This window comes from Calidris pugnax, unplaced genomic scaffold (genome assembly GCF_001431845.1).
Source record: "Calidris pugnax isolate Ruff unplaced genomic scaffold, ASM143184v1 scaffold69, whole genome shotgun sequence".
Classification (NCBI taxonomy): Eukaryota; Metazoa; Chordata; class Aves; order Charadriiformes; family Scolopacidae; genus Calidris; species Calidris pugnax.
This window is the reverse complement of record NW_015090859.1, coordinates 1,534,744-1,556,059: the sequence shown is the minus strand read 5'-3', so window position 1 is coordinate 1,556,059 and position 21,316 is coordinate 1,534,744. Positions and strand designations below refer to the sequence as shown.

General features: G+C 37.1%; 1 protein-coding gene across 1 annotated transcript in view; it reads left to right on the top strand.

Annotated features, from left to right (window-relative positions):
* The window catches only part of ATP11A (ATPase, class VI, type 11A), a 61,374-nt gene extending 40,305 nt beyond the window's left edge, over positions 1–21,069 (top strand). Inside the window, exons 23-29 of the mRNA XM_014944082.1 lie at positions 709–836; positions 2,575–2,710; positions 3,281–3,304; positions 7,419–7,484; positions 7,785–7,888; positions 9,621–9,786; positions 16,798–21,069. Of these exons, the coding sequence (XP_014799568.1) occupies positions 709–836; positions 2,575–2,710; positions 3,281–3,304; positions 7,419–7,484; positions 7,785–7,888; positions 9,621–9,786; positions 16,798–17,055 (882 nt within the window). The 3' untranslated portion in view covers positions 17,056–21,069. The remainder of the gene's footprint in view (positions 1–708; positions 837–2,574; positions 2,711–3,280; positions 3,305–7,418; positions 7,485–7,784; positions 7,889–9,620; positions 9,787–16,797) is intronic.
* Positions 21,070–21,316: the final 247 nt, after the last annotated feature.

Genomic DNA, 21,316 nt, shown 5'->3' with positions numbered 1-21,316 from the left:
GGAGTTAGTTATGAAAGCATGTGTTGATGAAAATTTAGATTAATTTTCTGTTCCTTAAAGTGCTAAATACAATTCTGAATCAAAAAGGGGGTTGGGAGGGGCTGACAGCAATTTTTATGGCATAAATGAGCTCCAAATAGGTTTTGGGAAATAAGCAGCTCTCTTTTTATGGGGTGATGTGGTAAGTTTGAGGGCTAGTTACAATGATGATACATACATGGAAAAATAGTTCAGTGAGAAGAAGAATCAAAGACACATTGGGCTGTTTCTTTGTACAGCACATTGCAGTCACCCACAGCTGAAGAACCTCTGGAGTACTCCCCCTTCCTCCCTGCATGTCTCCATGTTCTATAAATGTGGAAGAGATAAAAGGGGGGATGGATGTGCCAGAGAGGAATTTCTGCCTCTACAGGAATCTGCTGTTGTTCAGTTTGGGTAATTTGGAGTTGGTCTTACACTTGAAACAATAAGAGGGGCTGATATGTGGACCAGACTGTTAAATGAATCTTTTAGTTGACATGAATAGGGTACAAGTGCAGAGTTGTGTCTTATATCAGTTAGCAGCTGTTTGGGGATATTTGCCCCCATTCTGAAGGGATATAGTTTTGTTTTTTTCTGAAGTTGACTCTTTCATTTTAAATCAAGTGTTATGCGGTGGGTCATGTTGTAAAATTAACATTAGCTGGTTCAATTCTTTTCTATTTACAGACTTTATACGATACCGCATATCTAACACTGTACAATATCAGCTTCACTTCCCTTCCTATCCTCTTGTATGGTCTAATGGAACAACATGTCAGTGCAGACACACTCAAAAGAGAGCCTTCCCTATACAGGTAAAATTAATACATTGTGCCTCAAAGACTGACTGTTTAACTGTGATATCTATCTCTGTTAGAATCAAAGTCTTCGGGATTTCTATATCACAAGGTTACAGTAAAACATCAGACAACACTGCAACAGAAGGGTTGAAGACCGTGTGCACAGTCTATAAATTACAACATATAGTAGATACACATGTATTTTTATATGTATATTTACATACTGCAATCCACACCATTCACTTGCTACGCGAGTGAGACCAAAGTAGAAATTATTGTTCTACAAATGAAAATATGATTTATTTTAGTACACTGTTTCTTCCAGCCAGGGGAAACAGAAGTATTTTAGAAAGAGAAAACATACGGTTTCTTCTATATACATTTTTTTTATTCAGAAAGAAAAGAGGAGTGAGTTGTAGAGTGTTGTATCATAGGGTATATTCTGTGTGGTGTTCAACATTGTTTGTGTGTTGTTGAGTCACTTCTGGGCATTGCAGCTGTGACTGATTTAGATTTTTAGCCATTTGAAATACGTTATTTGCTAATTAACAGTATGTGGCCATCTAAATCAGGAACAGTGCCCAGTTTTGATTCTTGTAGCTGTAAAACCAGTATGTTTCAGAGAGCGGTAATGGTATATAATTTAAGAGACATATTAGTAGATGCCCTAAGGTTGTCTGTGCATTAACCAATGCAGTAATGTGTTTTTGCCTATGAAATTGAAGAGGAATACAAGGTATTACTGTTGGAACTGAACCCCTCCATTTTTATTTTTCTCAGTTTAGAAATGGTTATTCAGAAGACCTTTCTTGGTTTCTGAAAGCTAGCGGAGGTTATTTGATCAAAACCATTTGGGTTTTGATATCTAACAGAGTCTATTGCTAAGCTGTTTGGGGCAATAGCGCAGTTTTTCTAGGCCAGATGAGGCTACTGTTAGCCCGGTATGGTTTTGCACTGCATGTTGGTAACTGCAAGGAGAAATTACTTCCTATGGTTACCAGACAGGTTTTAAGGTATGGTGATATGATGAAAGTATTGGTTGATAGTAAAAGTTTCTGTAATTCAGGGTTTTCATTTAACTGTGTGCTGATTTACTCTGATATATCTTACGATATATGCCAAGTTGATATATACTCATTTTGTGTGCTGTAACATTTACATTTTTCTGTAAAAGAAGATGCATCCTAGTGAACAGTTCTATTGTTGACCAATCCCTGTATTTCTTTTGTGGGGAGAAACATTCCAGAAATCAAATTTAACCTGAAGCTTCAGCTGAACTGCAAAATCCTTGCTTTGCGTGTTCCACATAAAATTAATGTTTTCTTCTGTTGCAGTATTCTGTACAAAAGTACCCCATGGGAAATAAAGCAAAGTCTCCAGAGACCTCTAGTGTTTCCATTTAAAATCTTCAGTGGATCATCACACGCATAGCAAATACTGGAAAAAATATACCTTCTGTAAAAAGATTGAAAAGTAAAAAGGTGCAAATTCAGGAGAATTTACCATATGGATGAAATAGGCAGAATTACAGGCAATGGTTAAAAGGATTTAGTGAAAAATTAAATAAAATAAAAGAGGAAACCTTCAGGAGGGATTTGGATGTGAAATGGTAGACAGTTGTCATGTGGTAATGTGGTGGTCTGGCATCCAGTCTCTTAATTGCTTTTCCTTCAAAAACCAATATGAGTGACATCATTTGTCTAGGCTTTTTGAGCATGCTGATAATGAATGCATTATATTTTCTTTTACACAGAGATGTTGCCAAGAACGCTTTGCTGCGCTGGCGTGCATTTATTTATTGGACATTCCTAGGAGTGTTTGATGCTGTGGTATTTTTCTTTGGTGCCTATTTCTTGTTTGACAACACAATTTTGACCAGCAATGGACAGGTTAGTGTTGGATTTGATCAGTCAGTCAAAGGTAATTTTTTAACGTCAAGTGTGCTATGAACACACGAGTTTTAATTGTTTTCTTCAAGATTTCCAGCACAGATGGTAACTATTTTAGGAGTTATGGTGAAATAGATGGGTTATCTGTTTAACAAAGTCTGAACTATGCAACAGGAATTCTGTGTATCAGTAAACAGAAGCATAGGACTAGATAAAACTTAGGAGAACTATGTATTGTAAATTCCAAGCATTTGTTCAGAATTTACATAGTAACTTTTCTGTTTCCTGCCAAACATGTATCTGATGAATATCTGATTAACATATCAAAAGATAGTTGGTAGAGTAGTTATGAATGATCATAAAAGAGCTTAAATATAACAAGCTTTTTAATATTTTAATTATTTTTATGTATGGCAGCCTAAAATAATCTATCTCTACTTGCTTTGCAGTCACATAAATGCAAGTTTTAAGATCTTTTGCATTTTATTTATTTTACCCATTGATATTTTGGTCTATTTTATTTGTGTGCTTTTTTTTCTTTTTGCTACTTGCTTCTCTTCCTATCCTCAGCTAATGACAACCAGCACTCACATGGTAAGACTATTGTGGATTTGTCATGATATCCATTTCATCTTTCACTGTTCTTTAATTCAACTGTTAAAGAGCAGTTAAATATTTCCTATAATTATGTCAAAATATTACTTAAACCTATAGATAGAAATGTTCTTTATTGCTACTTCGTAAGTATTTAAAAAATAAAAAACTTACATAGAATATAAGGTATATGAGGTACGGTAAAGAGCCATGAACTTTAAAAAATAAGTAGGCTTTTTGCTTCCTTGTATTTTGTTATTTTTTTCTATGGCTTTCTGTAACCTACATTTTGTTGCTGACTCTCTCTGCTGTAGAAAATTTTTAGAGTTTATGCTATAAAGTGCTTGAATGGCTTTAGAAAAGACCCTCAAAAGTGAGAGAAAATAAACTGGGCACAATTTGGTTGCCTATATGTAACATATATGTTTGCTAGAGATGTGATGTTCAAGTATCATTAAATAGTATCTTTGCGACATCTGTCAGGAAAATGAACTTCTAGCATTTGAAAGAACATTTGTTAGAAAGAGCTTTTCTAAGGATAGAATGAATTTCCATTAGACGTAACTGTACGGTGCAGCATTTCTTTTCCTGGTACTGTTATATTCTCGGTTAGGTGTTCAAAACTCTGCATCAGCTTATATTTATAGTTCTGAAAATGAGACTTCTCATACCTGAACACATATTGTAAATTATGTGTATTTCAAATATTCTGACTGGGTTCCTTTTTGAAATTTTAGTTTACTTCTGTTGCAGACATTAAATCAAATTCCTTTTGATAAAGCTCTGAAGCCCGTCTAGTGCCTAATTTCTAAATTATCCAACTAGTTACCCATGTTAATATTTCATGATAAAATATGTTGCCTGATGAGACATTCTGACTCTTGAGTGTCAGAGTGGATTAGAAAATTCATCATCATTCAGCATGCATGCCTGTCTGTATATATAAAACTTACAGATTTTGAGTTGCAATTTTAGATTTAAAGGCTTGAAATTGTTAGTGTTCAAGAATAGTCAGAGATACAAATATGAGTTTACACGTACATGAATGCTAGTTGGTGTTGATGCTTATTTCCAAGTATTTTAATTATGCTTACCTCTGGAAAAAGTCTATGAAAGATTTGACAATTTGAAAAGTTTACCACAGCAATATGCTGTTATGGAACAGGGAGAAAGTAGAAAGCAGGAAAGGGGATAAAATGGCTGAAGGTAACACTAATGCCATCAGTGATATAAGACGATTCAAGTTAGGCTCCATATTGTTAAAATGGGTGCTGAAGCAAAAATTTTGAATTCTTCTGTCTCTCCATAAATGAACTAATCACCATTGTTGCAAAACTAGTAAAAATTGAAGAAAGTCAATGTCTTTCATTAAGATTGATGGCTGTGTCAGGCTAAAATTACCATTAAGCTTGCTTCCAGACATAATCCCCCAAGGATGTTTCTCAGTATGTAGAAATTTGTTTGAAACTGTATGCATGCTGTAGAGTGATGTTACTAGAATAATGGAAAAGTAGATTTATCTCTTATTAATTGGTGACATTACTTTGTGTATGGTGTTCCACTTTGGATATGACATGGTTGGTGTTGTTAAAACATATAGTCAGAGACCAACTACACAAAGAAGGTAAGAAGAAAAGAAAGGCACTGTAGAAGTGATTGCAGGTTGTAAGTGTCATCTTAGTTTACCCATACAATAAAATGTATTTCCTGTGTGATTTTTTTATTTTAATATTTGATGCAGAGTGGATTAAATAGGAATATGGGAGATAACAACAAATACAGTTGCAGAAGGAGGGGAAGGAAGTCTTGGATAGGATGGGAGCAAAACACAGAAAAAAATTTATTGCTAAACTAGATGTTAATAAACAGACTTACAAAAGACTTTGTTTAGAATATCCCTGAGGATGGAAATTTGTTAACCTTCATGGTCAGCCTGTTCCAATGTTTTTCTGTGTTCAATGTGAAGAAAATTCTCCTAATAACTAAGCAGAATTTTTCTTGTTCCTGAAGAGAGGTCTGTTACAGTTCTTCATCTTTATAATTGTTCTTCAAATATTTGTGGGCAGCTACTAGGTTGTTCCTTAACCTCCCCTCCACCAGACTAAAGTCCTTCAGCTTCTCTTCACCGGAGAGCTCCAGACTGCTAACCATCTCAGTTGCCTGCCACTTGATCCTTTACAATTTTTTTTCACGTTCTTCCTGAACTGAGAGGCCCAAAACCAGACACGGTGTTCCAGGTTCAACCTCACTATAGCTGAGTAGAGGGGAGTGGTAACCTTTCTTGATTCAATGGCCATGTTCCTCCCAATACAGCTCAGTTTGCAGTTTCCCTTATTTATAGAGAGAGCACAGTATAGGCTTGTGTTCAGCCTGGCGTCTACTGTAACCCCCTGCAACTTCCTTTTAAGCAGGGCCATCGCTCAGCCAGTCAGTTCCAATATATGCCATTACTCCTCCAAAGGTGTAAGACTTGGCACTTGTCCTTATTGAACTTCCTAAGATAACTGTTATCCAGCTTCTCAGATCAATACAGGACCTTCTGGGCTGATCCTCTGCCATTCATTTTGTCAGCCATTCTCTGTTTTTGTACCACCTGGCAATTTGCTCATCGTGGTGTCAGTGCCACCATCCAGGCCACTGACAGATATTCAGCAATACCAGTCCCATTCTCAGTCCCTGGTGTCATTCACTGATTACCACCAGCTACCCAAACATCAAGTCATTGATCACTGAACTTTTGAGTCCAGTGGTTCAGCCAGTTTTCAATTATAGTAGTAGTCTGTTTACCCAGCCTGGACTGTCTGAGTCAAGTATCAAATGCCTTGTGAAATTCAAAATAGATTGTATCCACTGCTCACATTCCTTAACAGCTCCTTAACCTGTTGCTCCCATGGTGTTGGCTGTTCCTCTCCTTCCAACCTTGCTGTTAAATGCAAGGAGCAGGCTTTGCTCTTGAAGACTTAATATCCAGAAGGTTGAATACTTCAGCATTTCTTTAACACCTTCCAGTAGGTTGCCTTACCACTCCAGTAAGTGGACTTACATTTTTCCCTTTGAAACTAGGATATCTGTAAATATCCTTTTTATTACCCTTAACACCCTTCACTTCAGTCTGTATGATTTTATTCCTCTGTACCCAGGTAATGCTTTTGCACTACCCATTTGTTGCCTGCCCATATTGTCATCTGTTGTATGCTCCCATTTTGCCTTCTTATTCATTAAGAAATACCCTGTTTGGCCAGGTGGGTCTTCTGCTGAAATTTCATGTCTTTCTGCGGAAGAAGTTTCATAAGATCTCACCATTTTTCTCTTTCAAAATTCATTCATGTCTCTTGGGTATCCTTGTCTTTCATGGGTTCAATGCTCTGAATAAAACAGTGTCTCTTCTCCTCAAATACAGTGTCTTAACTCAGTTGCTTAACTTTCCCAATGTTTCTCTGGATCCTGAACTTGGTCTTCTCATAGCTGCTGCAGTCCACACAATCCTCTGTGACTATATTCACCATTGGTTCTTTCTTCCATCAGCATTAATGATCATTTCTGCCCACTTTAAAAGCTGAAGGTGTTTTTATTCCATGATGCAGGTGAGGAGAAAATCAACCACAATACAAAAGTGTCTTATCTTAAAATGTATGTAGAACATTTAAGTACTTACATGGCTTTGATGGGATCACATTCGTTCTTGTACTGTTACTCGTCTGTATAACATGCTGTTGAACCTTCAAGAAATCATGGAACACCAAGGACAGCAGGAAAGGAGGCAGAGAAAAGATGATGTTCAAGAAGATTGATGACATTTTTGCAGTTTGTTTGTAAATCTCAGTGATTTGTTAACTGTGCTGTACTTCATTTTTACTAAGACACATACCCGTGAACTCTAGGTTGAGTGCATTGTTTGTGGTTTTTTTCCTGTCTGTATGAAATCTGAGGTGTATACGCACAAGGGCGAGAAACCAAAATAATTTGTACTGGATAGATCATGTAATAATTCAGTGTTGTTGCTTAAGTGTCAGTTCCTGATACAGAGTAATGCATAGCTTTAAGAGGTCATTCTGGACAATTCACAAAGTAGTGGACAATATTACCTATAACTGCTTTGGCCCATTTTTTATAGATGTTTGGAAACTGGACCTTTGGAACACTGGTGTTTACTGTGCTAGTATTCACGGTTACATTGAAGGTAAGGGGTGCTGTATTTTATCTATGGAAACTTTCTTAGAGCTTGTTTTCTTATGAGTAAGTAAGATTGCTACTTAATTATATTGGGTTTTCTCTATGTACATTGTCATATTAGTTTAAATTAGTTTAAATATGTATTTTGCTATCTGTGCCTTCTTAACTGTGCTCAAAATTGAAAAACATTTTTTAGTAGAATCCTTCCCTTTTTTCAAAGGGTGCAATTTTATTTCATCTCCTGCTGAGTATTCTGTTGCTGCTAGATAGTAATAACACCGTATAATCTCATTTGGGTTTTTTTCAGCTTGCACTAGATACACACTATTGGACGTGGATAAATCACTTCATGATCTGGGGATCACTGGTATTCTACATTATCTTTTCTCTGCTCTGGGGAGGAATTATTTGGTATGAACCTTGATATAAATTGCATCATAAATGTTATTTCAGAAAGATATTATAAAGTTGTTATGCATTTCACTTTTTTGTCCCAAACAGAACTAAATTTAGCTTTTATGTATTGCAGAACTCCCAATAGTAATCACATTTTAAACACATCAGTAATGGTAATTACAGAACACTCAGCTCCTCTTTCACTGAATGGCTGTGAAAATATTCTTAGAGCAGAGTCTCAGAGCTCAGACTGCCACTGGGGCTATCTCAGTAGTATCAGTCTAGAGTGGTTCAAGTAGCCGAGGCTGTTTGTTGGAGGCAAAATGTCACAGAGTAGGTCACACCTATGCATCTCAGGGCCAGCCACCCATCTAGTCAGCTTGTCCTGGGGGGAATAAGCTGTAGCAGTCTAAATTAGGGCCAGGAACTAACGTTGAAGTTGTGTGGATGGCCAGGAATCCTGTGTTTTAGCTCTTTATTTGCCCCCTATTTTAACAAAATAGATTTTCTGTAGATGTCTGAGCACCTACTTGTTTCTCCTGTTGGTAAGCTGATTGAAAGTAGCTGTTGGGGTTTTTTTCTATTAAAAATTCTGTGGTTTTGAAACTGAAATTTTTGGGAAGGAGATCAAGTTGAAACACATTCAAGTTCTTACTCTTCCTGATTGCCAACAGGAACTTGAATTTGCTTTTCTCACCTGTAGATAGTGCCCAGTTATCTTTTCTAACCTCTTCTACTGGAACTGTTCTACTTTGTATTCATAAGCAAACATTTTGAGGGCCCGGAGTGAAAGCAGAGGCTGGGTGTTGCACAGTGATTAAGGTGCCATTCAAGTTGGAGTAAGGATTTGTATTTTGATGTATTCATTGCAAATTAGTAACTACCTGTCAAAACTTTTTTTTTATTTTTTCCCCTCAAGATCAGACCTCAGCTTCCTCAGCATCCAAATGAAAACGGTTTACTAAAGTGACATTTTCCCTGCTAGCATTTTCTAGCCAACCTTGCTGTGTATTAGAGATGTGACTATTTACGTGCAGCAGTGTATTTTAACTTGATTACCTTTTTAGAATGCAATGACTCCTATCAAATTTTGCAAACCAGCAGGAAACTGCCCTGCTGGTAGGAGAGCCTTTACACTGCAGTGTTGCTACAAACTGCCCATTGATCTTTGCTCTCAGTAAACGTGGCCTCTGGTTCCCCTTGCCGTGCGGTGATGGCATTTTAATGACCTCACAACTGCCATGGAGATACAGGGAAACATTGAAGTGAAGGCAGTGAAAGTAGGGGCAGATAAAAATATGGTGAATAGGTTCGGGAGCATAACATGAAACCATCAGAGATGCTTAAGGGAGCTTGAAAGATATGAAAAAAGGTGTGATCAGCGAGCCTTACTCTGTGTGTGCATTTGGAAAGGGTAGGAAAGTGATGGGTAAGACACTTCTCAGAAAGGTGGAAATGTCTGGAGCAAGATAAGGAATAGATAGAAGAGCATAAACAGGACAAGAAGATAAGATAGTTTATCTTTGCAAGGGAGAGGCAGCATGGGAGGCAGGACAAGGGGAGGGTAGTTCTCTCCAGTCAGCGAATGTTTAGATCTCCTTTTGAGAAAACTGGGATGGATGAACTGCCACAAATTGGCAAGTTGTATCTGAAGTATTTCATCAGTGTGATAATTTTTATATCTAACATTGCCAGTCTTTCTTCTGTGTATTGAAGTGTAATATCTATTTCATCTTTTTCCTTCTAGGCCTTTTCTCAATTATCAGAGGATGTATTATGTGTTCATGCAAATGCTGTCTAGTGGTCCTGTGTGGCTGGGCATAATTCTGCTCATAACTGTCAGCCTTCTTCCAGATGTTCTTAAGAAGGTCTTATGCAGACAGTTGTGGCCTACAGCAACAGAAAGAATCCAGGTAAAAACGTTTTTCATTGTGAAGTTAGTTTTTCTGTATCTCAAGTCTCTAATAATTAGACCTCTTTCAAGGTGTTAGAGACAAGTTTAGAACAGAGGTTCCCCTCCTGTGGTGTCTGTCCCTGGTCACACACCAGCCACTTCTGAGCGGTGTGGTGAAAGACCCTGCCTATTATTGACATGGTGGCATTTACCTGAACCCTGGGGCAACCCCTGTGCCTCCCTACCAGCAACCACGGGGAAATCAGGTGATGAGAATGGTGGGACACAGGTATATGGCTCGACATGCTTCCTGACTTGAGGAGATAGGAAGGGGAAGGGGGTTGGGATGTTGGTGAGGGTAGGCAGGAGGCACTTGCATCGGCCTGGACGGCAGTTGTTCCTGCTGTTGTGAAGCATTCAGAGGCACAGCCCACACTCCTGAATTGAAGTAATTATATTTCATACCAATCATTCTACTGCACAAATGAAACTCTGCTATGGACATTTTAGCATTTACCGTGCAAGCTGAGTGTAGTTATCTGAAATGGAAAACCAGCTAAAATAAGCTAAGCTGAACATAAAACCGGTAGGAAGGGAGTATGTGATTCTATTGAAATCCCCTTTAAAGTAAGGATTTGCACCAGCAGTTACAATCCAATACCGAGGGACTCTACAGGTGCGTGTGTGTTTATTATTGAATAAATCTAGAAATTGTACACTTAAATGAGTATATAGTGTATTGGTAAGGAATATGATGTAAACTCATGCCAACCTTCATATTGCGTGGTCTGTGCAATATAATACTTCCTTAGCAAAATATTTTATACTGATGCTGTGCCTGTTAAAAAACACCTCTATTAAAACTTATTCACATTCTATTAATAATTATTTCCTCTTTTATATTTCAACTTATATTTTGCCTGTTTTGATGCATTATCTCTACATAAATATGCTTTGCTGTGCCAATGGGAAGAGTATTTTAAAATCTATTGCCACCTTTCTTCTGATAAGCCCAAAATGAGAAACTGTTGTGTAAATAAAGACTTGCTCTGATGAGGCTGAAAGGGACCTCAGGTTCTGTGGGATGCATGATACTATTCTGGGGCCATCAAACCAGCCCCAGTAAAAATTTTTAACTGTAGTTTTGATCCAAACAAACTTTCATATAATATATATGTTAGAAGGTGAAGGACAGTAGAGGCATCGAACCTGAAACTTAATGTTATTGCCCTTAACCATTTTCAGCCCATCAGCCACCACTGGTGGGTTAAAACAATGAGCTACCAGCGACTGTGTGTGTAGGGATTACTTAGCATTTATGATGTTTATTTGAGAAGATACTTTGCATTAAGAGGAAAGGAATAAAAGAACGTTACTTCCAGGGAAAGTGAAATTTCCCCTTTGGCATTAGGTAAAGAAGTCTTCTCTTGTATCTGTAAAACCTTGCCATTGTTTTGTATTCCTTGAATGTACAGTTGTGAAAGTGCCTTCCTTCAGGAGGACAGGAAGGAATAAATAATAGCAGAAAAGCATTCCCAGGAAGATCAGCGTTTTTCTATTTCGATATCTTTAATAGATGTATCTTTGCTATACATGCTACTTGTGGAATAAGTTGATCTCAGTATAGGTTCTGCATGCTTAATTTTAAAGTCTGAAAGACTTTAAGAGTCTCTCTCTTAAGAGAAGAGAGACTGAGGATGGGTTAATGCAAAGAAACAAGGTAGCAAACAAAAGCCCCAAACAAAGGTATTGCAGCATTTCTTACATTGGATCTTAGTGCTGGAAAATGAATCAATTGTAAAGCAGGCTTTGGGCTTAACAATGGCAATACTCATTTTTTAATGTTTAGTAGAAAATCTTTGACTTTTAACCAGATATATCCCTTGTGTTTCTTCTTCCCTCTCTTTGTTTCTTCCTGTCTTCCAATTTGCTTTGTCTTAATAACTGCTACCTTGCTTTAAACATAAATGATGTGCACGGTTACTTCCTACAATCTGCTGGGGAAATCAGACTAAACATCAGTGCCTTTCTGTTGAGCAGTCCACCATCTTTATGCTTTCTCAGACTTCAAGCAGTCTAAGTTTCTAATGGAACAAAAGGTGACTTTTTCTGCCTTTCTGCATGCTTGGCTGTTTCATTCAAAGGACAGTAAAAAGTTAATCATCTGAAGTTATTTACCATACTCATTATTTCCATTTCTGATTCACGTCAACTATATGTTGAATACTTTTTAGTATAGTTTTTTCCTTCTTTTGTTTGTTTATCTCAAAGTTTCTATGAATTGTTGTCACCATCCATCACTATTGCTATCATTTTTGTCACTGTTGCTACTAAATTTTACGTAATGTTTCTGCCACAAGATTCTAGGATTCTTAGATCCTCATTTTAATCATTGGTCTGTCTGTAGGTGAATGCATGTCACGCCTGCATTGTACCTGAGTAAATGGAATAGTTGGCACACGAGTGATAATTCTGATTATGCTGATGTTACTAATGTAATACAGAAAATGTGGTATTGGAAGCCATTTAAGTGATCTTTGGAATATATTAATATATCTGCTCTTTTGTGATAGAAGAAAACGCAACTTTACTATTAATAAGTTATTTCCGGCATTCATTTTGGAACTGAGCTTTCCTAATATTCTATTTTATGAAATTCTGTGCTTTTTCTAGAAAGAAAACAGCTCAAGATCCAGAAGTATATGACATTTAGTGTAATATATAAGTAGAAGAAATGGTAGTAAATCTTGGCTTCCCTACAGTCTTCAAGAAAACTATTTTTTACTTAATACTAGGAGCCTGCTGGTTTCCATTGCAGATTTTATATCCTTATTTCTTAACTGGTTAAGATAAAATACACATTTCCTCTTTCATTTCCCCCTTCAAAAATGTGTAGTAAATAAAAATTACTGTAATTACGTAAGTCATAAGGAAAATACACAAAGCTTTTTTCACCATTGAAAATTCTGGCTAAAATTGGCTTTTAAGAGTCTTAGGATTGGTTTGAACTGAGCCTGTAAGCAATTATTTTTAAACTTACTGCATTCCTATCAGCTGTATAGCTTTCTTTGTAACAAGGGGCTTCTGGAATAGTTGATAAGATTAACACAGGACCAGCAGCCACCTCACAGGTTACTACATTAGTTCTCCTTAGGCAGGAAGAGCACATAAAGCAGCCTTCAAAGCAATTCTTATGCTTCTGAGTTTTTCAATTATTTGCGAGTCATGCCAGTGTGTGGTGGGTGATTGTTTACCATCATTATCATTCAGAAGTTTTTTAAACATTCCAGATCTAGTTCTGTTTTGTCTGGGAGAGCTTTTCAGTGATATGTGTATGTGCGTGTGTATATATATATACACACATATATAACATATGTGTGTATACACATACATATATGTACGTACAAGTGTATATATATGTGCATGTAGATTTATATGTACACACACATATGAAATGTTATCTGTCTTGGGCTAAAACACTAATTCTGCAAAAGCTTTGGAGGAATCTGTTGTCTTTTGGTAATTTTGGTCAAAATCTGCTCATGTCTCTCACGTATGCAGTCCCAGTGACTCTTTGGCTCAATGAAAGAAGCTGAATTTTGTGCTTTACCTGGAAATTGTGCAGCTGTGAGATTTCTTTCAGCCTTTACTTCTAAAAAGCTATATATCCAATCTACATCAAATTATTATATTTCCCTTTTCTTTATTCTTTTTTCATTAATAGCAGAAGCTCAGCAACTCTGTTAGGGAAAATATAAATTCACTTTAAATTATCCTCTTTTTATTTTTATTAGTAACTTTGACAGTGTTTCAGCAATCCCAAATATTTTATAGCTGAAATACCGGGTGTTTAGATTCCAAGCTGTAAATAACTTCTGTGCTTTCATTCCTTTTCAAGAAATATTTTTCTTTTTCTCTTTGCTTCTGACTGATGGCTTTTTTTTTTACTTCATTTTCACTTCAGTCACAAGATGGGCCCATCAGCCACATTATGAGATCTCTATCCTTTGCTGCGCTTGGGGCAACGCAAAGAGGTGCTTTTGCCTGGGGAAGCCTCTCTGGGGATTCATCGTTCTTCTGTCCCTCAATGGGTTTAGCTGCTGTTGAACAACTGCACAGGGCTCTTAAAAAACTGGTCACCAGCAAACTGTTGCCTTTGTCATGTGTTGGGCTTCTCTTCTATGGAAAACAAAGAAATGGATCTTTCTGTTGCAGTATTTGAATCCCATGGTAGAAGTTACCTTGGTAACTCCCCTGCGCTCTCCTCCCATGGTGTAATTGGGTAAGCTGTAAATCAGCTTTCATTAGCACTGGGCCCCTTCACCTCCATGTGCAGCACTCCCTTCAGTGCACCAGTTGTTCTGGGGAGCAGTGAAACGAGACGTCCACTCCTTAATTTTGAATCGGTTTGACCTCATCATCTCACAAGGACCTTTCCCATTCAGTACATGTTATTGTCAGAGGGGCAAGACATGCAGCCCACGGTACTTAGTCATGGTATAGTTAAGTGCTTTTGAGAGTAATTATGTATTTTTAACAGAGTTTGAAATAGAATTTAAAACGTCCTGGGAGTGGCTCAAAGGATTAGCCTTAGGATCAAGAAAAAAAAACTTGTTTTACACTGGATAACCTTTCTTTTTTAAAATCTATCAGAAAATCCGTTACTTTTACAGGGTTTTGCTACAATAGTTACATTTGTACCAATTGGTACCCTTCATTCACATTTCCCTTTCGTATTCAGCAAGTCTCACTGTTTTTCCTCATCCTTGCAGAAGAGTATGAGACAAAAAACAGCCCTAAATACACTGGCGAACAGCGATGGGCGACTTCTTGAAGGAATTCTTTCAGCTTCCGAGCCATAATTAGATCAAAGCTAGGTAACAGTACTGTGCGTGTTGCCAGTTTGGATTAATTTCTATTGGTGAACTGTGCTGTTTACAAATCAACTGTTTCCTCCAGAGTTTTTGATGTACTTTATTAATATTGATTCAAAATCGCTATGTTTTACTCGGAGAGCCTAGTTTGTGCAAGAGATGTTCCGTGCCACAGGTAAGATCTCTTTGTCTCAGACACTTAACTCGTGTAAGGCAAAACAAAGAATCAATACACCCATATTAAAGGCCTATTGATTACACCCATATTAAAGGCCTATTGTGTTATGTATAGGTGTTGTGTGACATTTCTTCTCTAAGAACTGCAGTTGTTATTGCAGAGTGTAGGATCTGTAGAGTCAGCAGTAATCCTCACCCATTACCAGTCTATCCATCATCTCTCCTGCTCTTGAATACACATATAGACCAAATGCAGGCAGTAAGAGAGGAAGATAACACGAAAGAGTTACTTGTGAGTAGGACACTGGGTCAGGAGACCAGGGCTGTGTATCTGGCAGTATCTATACGGTGTTATGTATAGAGAAGTGCATCGCTGCCTCGGATCAAGAGAGAAGCGTGGCAACCCTGCCAAGTACCCGAGACACCAGCATGAGTGGTGAGCTCCTGAGTCCTCCAAACATCGGGCAACAGAATAAAGTTCTCAAATAAGTACAAGTAAGAAGGTATTCCCACCTGGATGCCATATCTGCCTTCAGTCCCTACGTGCTCTCCTGACCCCAAAAGCAGCACAAGAGGAACTAAGTGAAGGTGCAAAGTACCAATATGTGAAGAGGCCAAATGCAATGTAATGAGCTGGTATTGGCTGTACAGCTTCAAGATAGTTGAGGGGTGCTTTTGATTTACTTTTAATGACTGCTAGACAAGCAGTAGTAGAAGGCCCCAGCTTTCTTGAGTATCTTCAAGAGTGGCAGATTGAAAGCACTTGCCTTGGAGCTATGTGTAGAAAAAAAACATTATTTTATTTTTAGAAATACATATGGTAATTAAAATATTTCACTTTCTAGCTGGAAGAATAGGAAAAATAGTTACCATACAGTTTATGACTACTTTCTCCAACATTTCCAAAACAAAGTCTGCTAATCTGGTACCTGATTATCTACATTTTTCTGCATTAATGTTGGTATTTGGTCTATATGTGTGTTTAAAAGAACCCAAGCCTTACTGTTAGTGAGCAGTTTGGTATAGTCTGCTGACTTTTCCAAGAATAACTGTTGTAAGAGAGCTTTCTGATTGCTCTTGGTTATGCAAGAGTAGTGTTTGAAGCTTGTGATTGGCATTAAAAAGTGCAATATTAAATCTCAGTCTAACTTCTATATGCTACATCGTTAATATTTATTTTGTGGCTTTGTCCGTTTTACTACTGTGTTGCTGTTAACAGGAAAGGAGGAAGGGGATGATTAAGGACAGAGGATTAACTGGCTTATATAGCATTATGGAGTGATTCATAACATGGATTTGAATCATGCTTATAATGCATCCATGCCATAAATGGCATGGATAAATTTTAATGGACGATTATGCCAGATAGCATTGTGATGTGTGGTGTAAATCCCCTGTACAGGTTGCTGCATGCAACCTAAGCAAGTCCAAAATCAGATGCTGCTTAAAAGTACAAAGCAAGTGCGTTAAACTTCTAGAACTTTCATTTATTAGCACAAACTGACTGTAAAGAATTCCCTCTCTTTGGAACTACTGGGCAGCAAAGTACTTGAATCTGTTCTCTCTTAAAATTCCTCATAAGAAATCCTGGCTAAAAAAGTTTAGAGATAAAAAGATGTACTAGGAGAGACTGCAAAATGAAATATAAACCTAATTTAAAACAATTCAACTTGAAACCAGTCCTCTGTGTCCTCATCTGTTCTCTAAAGAGCCCATCATTAGATTTAGAGATCATATGTAAAATTAGGCCTGGTTGCGTAGGTCTTAATATAAAACTAATCATGTTGAAAGTGGTTGGTTGCTCAACATGAGGGTTTATACCTTTACATGAAACAAATACCACCACTGGAGTTATGATCTAGTGAAAGGCATTATTGTACCAAGGGCACGATGGCCCAATGAGAGAACACAATTGTAGACTTCTAGCTCCAAAATCATCTATTCACTGTGTATTTGTTGGTTTTTTTTCCTTCTAACAGAATGCATCAAGGCACTGTCGGGAGCACATCTCGGAATTCACACCTCTTGCCTGTCTGAAAAGCCCAAGATACAGGAGCAGTGACTGCAGCAATTCCCCAGCAAGAAGGTCTAATTCTCATTCTAAAAAAATGATGTTTACGCACTGGAAAGGCGTTGATTATTCAGTACTTCCATCTGTCTTTGGCTATTCAAATAAGCATTGCCGTTCCAGTGCAGGCTACCACTACGGTGGGTCAGGTTTGGAAACGTCTGTATGACAGAACACCAAGTCAAGCCTTTAAAAACTGTAGTTTTGTTTATTTCTTTTTTTTCAGGAAACAAAACATGTCACAGAAATATATTAAACTATACGTGGCTTTTGCTGTCTGAGGTAATGTTCAGACAAACAGGAACAAGAGCTAGAAGTATGAACCCTTCCAGGCCAATAGGCCTCTTTTTATGTTTTGAACTACTGGAGCAATGAACAATCTGCACAGTCTGGTACTGTGAGACTGGTAGCACTAAAAATTCTCTTCATCCTGTGTCAAGACTTTTGTGCATTTACTGCTTCTGTCATCTTTAGTCATTTTCTTTGTTACTTGAAGTGTATAGTTTCAGTCAGTGACCTACATTTTGAGATCAACAGTTTTAGTTTTCAGCCAGAAGCAATGACCTCAGTTATCTCCAATGAAAGTCTCCTAAAGCGTATTTAACAAGTGCTGTTTCTGATTTTCCTCTGTCCTTTTTTTCTTTCTTTGCTCTTTCTGTAGAACAAACTGGTGTTTCCTCTGTGCAAATCTGCTTTCAAGAAACACTCTCTAATGTTCACTTCCTTGTAAGTGGCCAAATCAGGGCTATGTCTGGTTTTCAGTTCGTTTTCCCCCGTAGAAAGATAGACAAAGCAATCCTTGCGTAGAGTATGGACACACTGTATGAAGGCAAGTTGGCTGTTCAGCAGGTAAATGTTAATAACTACTCAAAAACCGAATGTAAGCATTTTGCCTAAAAGGTCTTTGTGAATTTGTTAAAGGTGCAGGTTACCCGGTGTTCCACGTCCTATTCCCATGACTGTAAAATATGCACAGCAGAAAGTAGTAGATATTAAGCTTTTTTTTGACGCCTTTTTTTTTTTTTCCTTAAGAGAAGAAAGGCTATTTCTCCAAATAAGCAACTTCTACTACCTGGATTCATCTTCTTAATTTTGATATTATTTTTTTTTTTGGTATGTACGGTTAAATCCTGGCTAATTGGCTTGGTAGGTGTATTGCAAAGCACACAACTGTTAGCTTTAGCGAGCAAACCACGAGGTGGCACACAGCTGTTTACTGAGAGTTGAACTGTAGTTGCAATGTAGAAACTAGTTTGACCGCAAGGATTCTGTTTGAATTACTTTAAGAATGCCAGCCAACTTGCACTTCTGTTTTCTCTGCTATGTTTATCTTACCTTGCACTAATTCAACTATTAGCTGTGTCTTTGTCTTGTTTCTTTAGTCCAGTGTTTTATTTTGGGGTGCAAAAATACCTGAAGGAGTGATCTGATTTCAGTCAATTCCAGCCTAGTGGTTAGAACTGGTTAATAACCATAAGTCATTAAATACCTCTGGGAGGACATTAGCTAAAAATTTATTTCAATGTGAAAACAAGATGTTTAGAATCAGAGCTGCAGCCTTTATTGGAAGACCTGGCCACAACATTGTTTAGTTGTCTTTCGATTAAACTATGGTGGCAGAGAAAAATTATCACCCTTTTTGTGTTTACAAAAAAAAATAAATAAAGAAACAGAGGCAAAATAGTTTATTTACTAATTTACTTCTTAATAAGAGAAAAATCAACTTAATAGGAAATGTTCCTTAAAATATTCCGAGTGATTTTTGCATTAAGCAACCAGTGAAATATTCTGAAAAAGCCCTGGGACAAGCAGAGGTTGGAAAGCGAGTTGTGACATTTTCAGTAAACCAAAGATATGAGAATTTTCAAAAGTCTAAGGTGAGCACCACAGATTAGTTACTTTTACCATTTACCATGTAGCACTTTGACGTTTCAAAGAATGTCCTCACAGCAGTAACATTGTGAAATACATACACATGTGTGTGGGTGTGTATGCACGTACTTGCCATTGCAGCCATGAATGTTGGTCAGTTAGAACCGTCCCCTACATAAAACACTGGTGTATATATTTTTAAAAAGTTAATATGGGTATAAATTTTATACCAGTAGCGGTGACAAATTTCTTGTGTGTAGTTAACAAATTATTTGTAATGTATTTTTTAGAAATCTTAAAATTGCCTTTGCACTGAAATATTTTTCATACTGTAGCTATTTATAAATCTGTTTTACGCATACATTTGTTAACACACCATTTCTATTTTTTTTAAGTATATGTTTTGAAGGCTTTTTTTATACCTATGAGTTTTGGCCACTTAAATTTAGCTTAGAGTGGAGTTGTGGCTGAATGTTAAAATTCTAATGAATGTCAAATTAGAAATTTAGGTCTGTTGCTCTGTCAGTCTCACCCAAACTCTTGACGTTCTGTTGGTATTTGTGATCACTGCAATTAGAGCGCTGTACTTGCAGTGCTGTATTATTACTGCTGGCTTTTTTACTCTCTAAATTATAGCCTCCTGCTTTTTTACTTTTCTGAGTTCCATCTTTTAGCCTTAAATAAGGAGATTTTTGCTTAATGTTTTTTGAAAATGCTGCATTCCTCTTCTGCCTACTAACGAAGCAGTTCATTGCAAACTTCCCGTAGCCCCGCACTTAGGAATTCTTGACAACGATATTCAGGCTGAACCACCCATAGAAGCGCTCGGGAAATTTTAGTTAAGCATGTCATTTTTTGGAGGAGAAAGAATGCTTGAATTTAAGTGGAAGTTTCTGCTTTGATTTAGCAATACTTTTTCCTTTAAAAGCCGGTACTGTTTGTCTGTTAAAATAGACGTTTAATGGAAAATAACTCATAAAACATCAGCTCGGTTTCACTTGATGTGCTTTTGCTTCAGTCCCTGTCCCTGTCGCCGTGCAAACCTCATCCGCTGCAGCAGGTGTTAGCTTGGATTTCATTGTAAATGGATCAGATTATACAAAGGTTGAAAAAGTAGAAATTAGAATGCATTAGAATGTTTCATTATGGATGGGACACTGAAAGGAGACAGATTTTTATGTATTAAAAAAAAATAAAGAATTAAAGGGGAAAAGTATAAAAAAACTCTATATAACTTCCTAACTTGCCTTGTTTAAATTGTTGCAGCTTTAACAGCATAGTGTCTCCATAACTGCTTCTATAAATGTCTTGAAACTGGTAAGCGCTAACCAAATGTATGTGAAGACTTAGAAAGTATTTCAAGCTTTTCGGCCACTGAAGTTCATATATTCCTGCAGTGGCTTGTGGCAAAAGATCTTCTTTGTTTTACCACGTACAATAATTGTTTGTTCAGCCACTTAATGTAAAGGCTTACAGTTTACTTTCTTGCTTGCATTAGCCTGTTTGTCTTGACCCAACTGGCTTGCAAATATAAAAGGAAAACAAAAATAGCTTAATTGAGCAACTGCACTACTTTTCTTTTGGAAGCCAGTGGGATCGTTGTGCTCACGCTACTGTCTCTGTTAAAAAAGCTTTAATGGAAATTTGTGAAAGTATTACGAAAGTGAAAAAGTATGTGATTCTACTTTGCAGAATAATTGAAAAATCAGTTTCTATAGCTTTAATTTTTCACCGTATGAAAATCCACAGAATTTTAATCTGCGTTGTCTCTGACATAAATTCTGTGCTATGTACACATTGCATTTAAAATGGCTTTTCATGATCTAATGTAAAGTAGAATCTGCGAAAGTTGCTGTATGGGGGCTGGGGGGTAGTTATCTGTGCATTAAACATTAAGGATGTCTGTAGTCATCAGCACCAAATACTGACACTTATTTTTAATTGTACAATTATAGGTGCATTTATTTGAAAATAAATCAGCCTTCAAATCTAATGTTTAGACTATCCTGTACCACTTCATTTATTTGATTTGAAGAGTCAGTGTGTGAATACATTACTGTAAAGTTTCTTTTCAGTGCTATTTTTAACTTTTATTTCTGTAGATAACCAGATATAACTTGTTTATATTCAGTCACATTTTGGATCCTTATGTAGAATATATAAGCAGGAGACATGAATCTGCTTGCAATAAATATAAACATTCAAGACTGGTTTAAGTTTGCTCACGAGTAATTAAAATAATTCTAGTACGAGTATGAGACGGTTTCATATTAGTCTGTAATAAAATGTAAGTAGATAACAGAAACTGGAATGAGTGTTTGGTTCTGTTATTGAATATGCTTGTAGTCGCATCTCTTCTCTGAGAGTGTATGTAGGCAGCTAAAAAAGCAAGCCCACAAAAAAGGGAAATGGAGAGAAAGCTGGAACGTGAGCGGTGCGGGCAGTTTGTTCCAAAGCTGATAGAAATTGGTACCAGTTCAGGAGAGCCTTGTTCCTCCTGTGCAGATGGGGTAAGTGCTAAAGTTCTTTCCCAACTAAAGTGGTAAGCTGCACGTGAG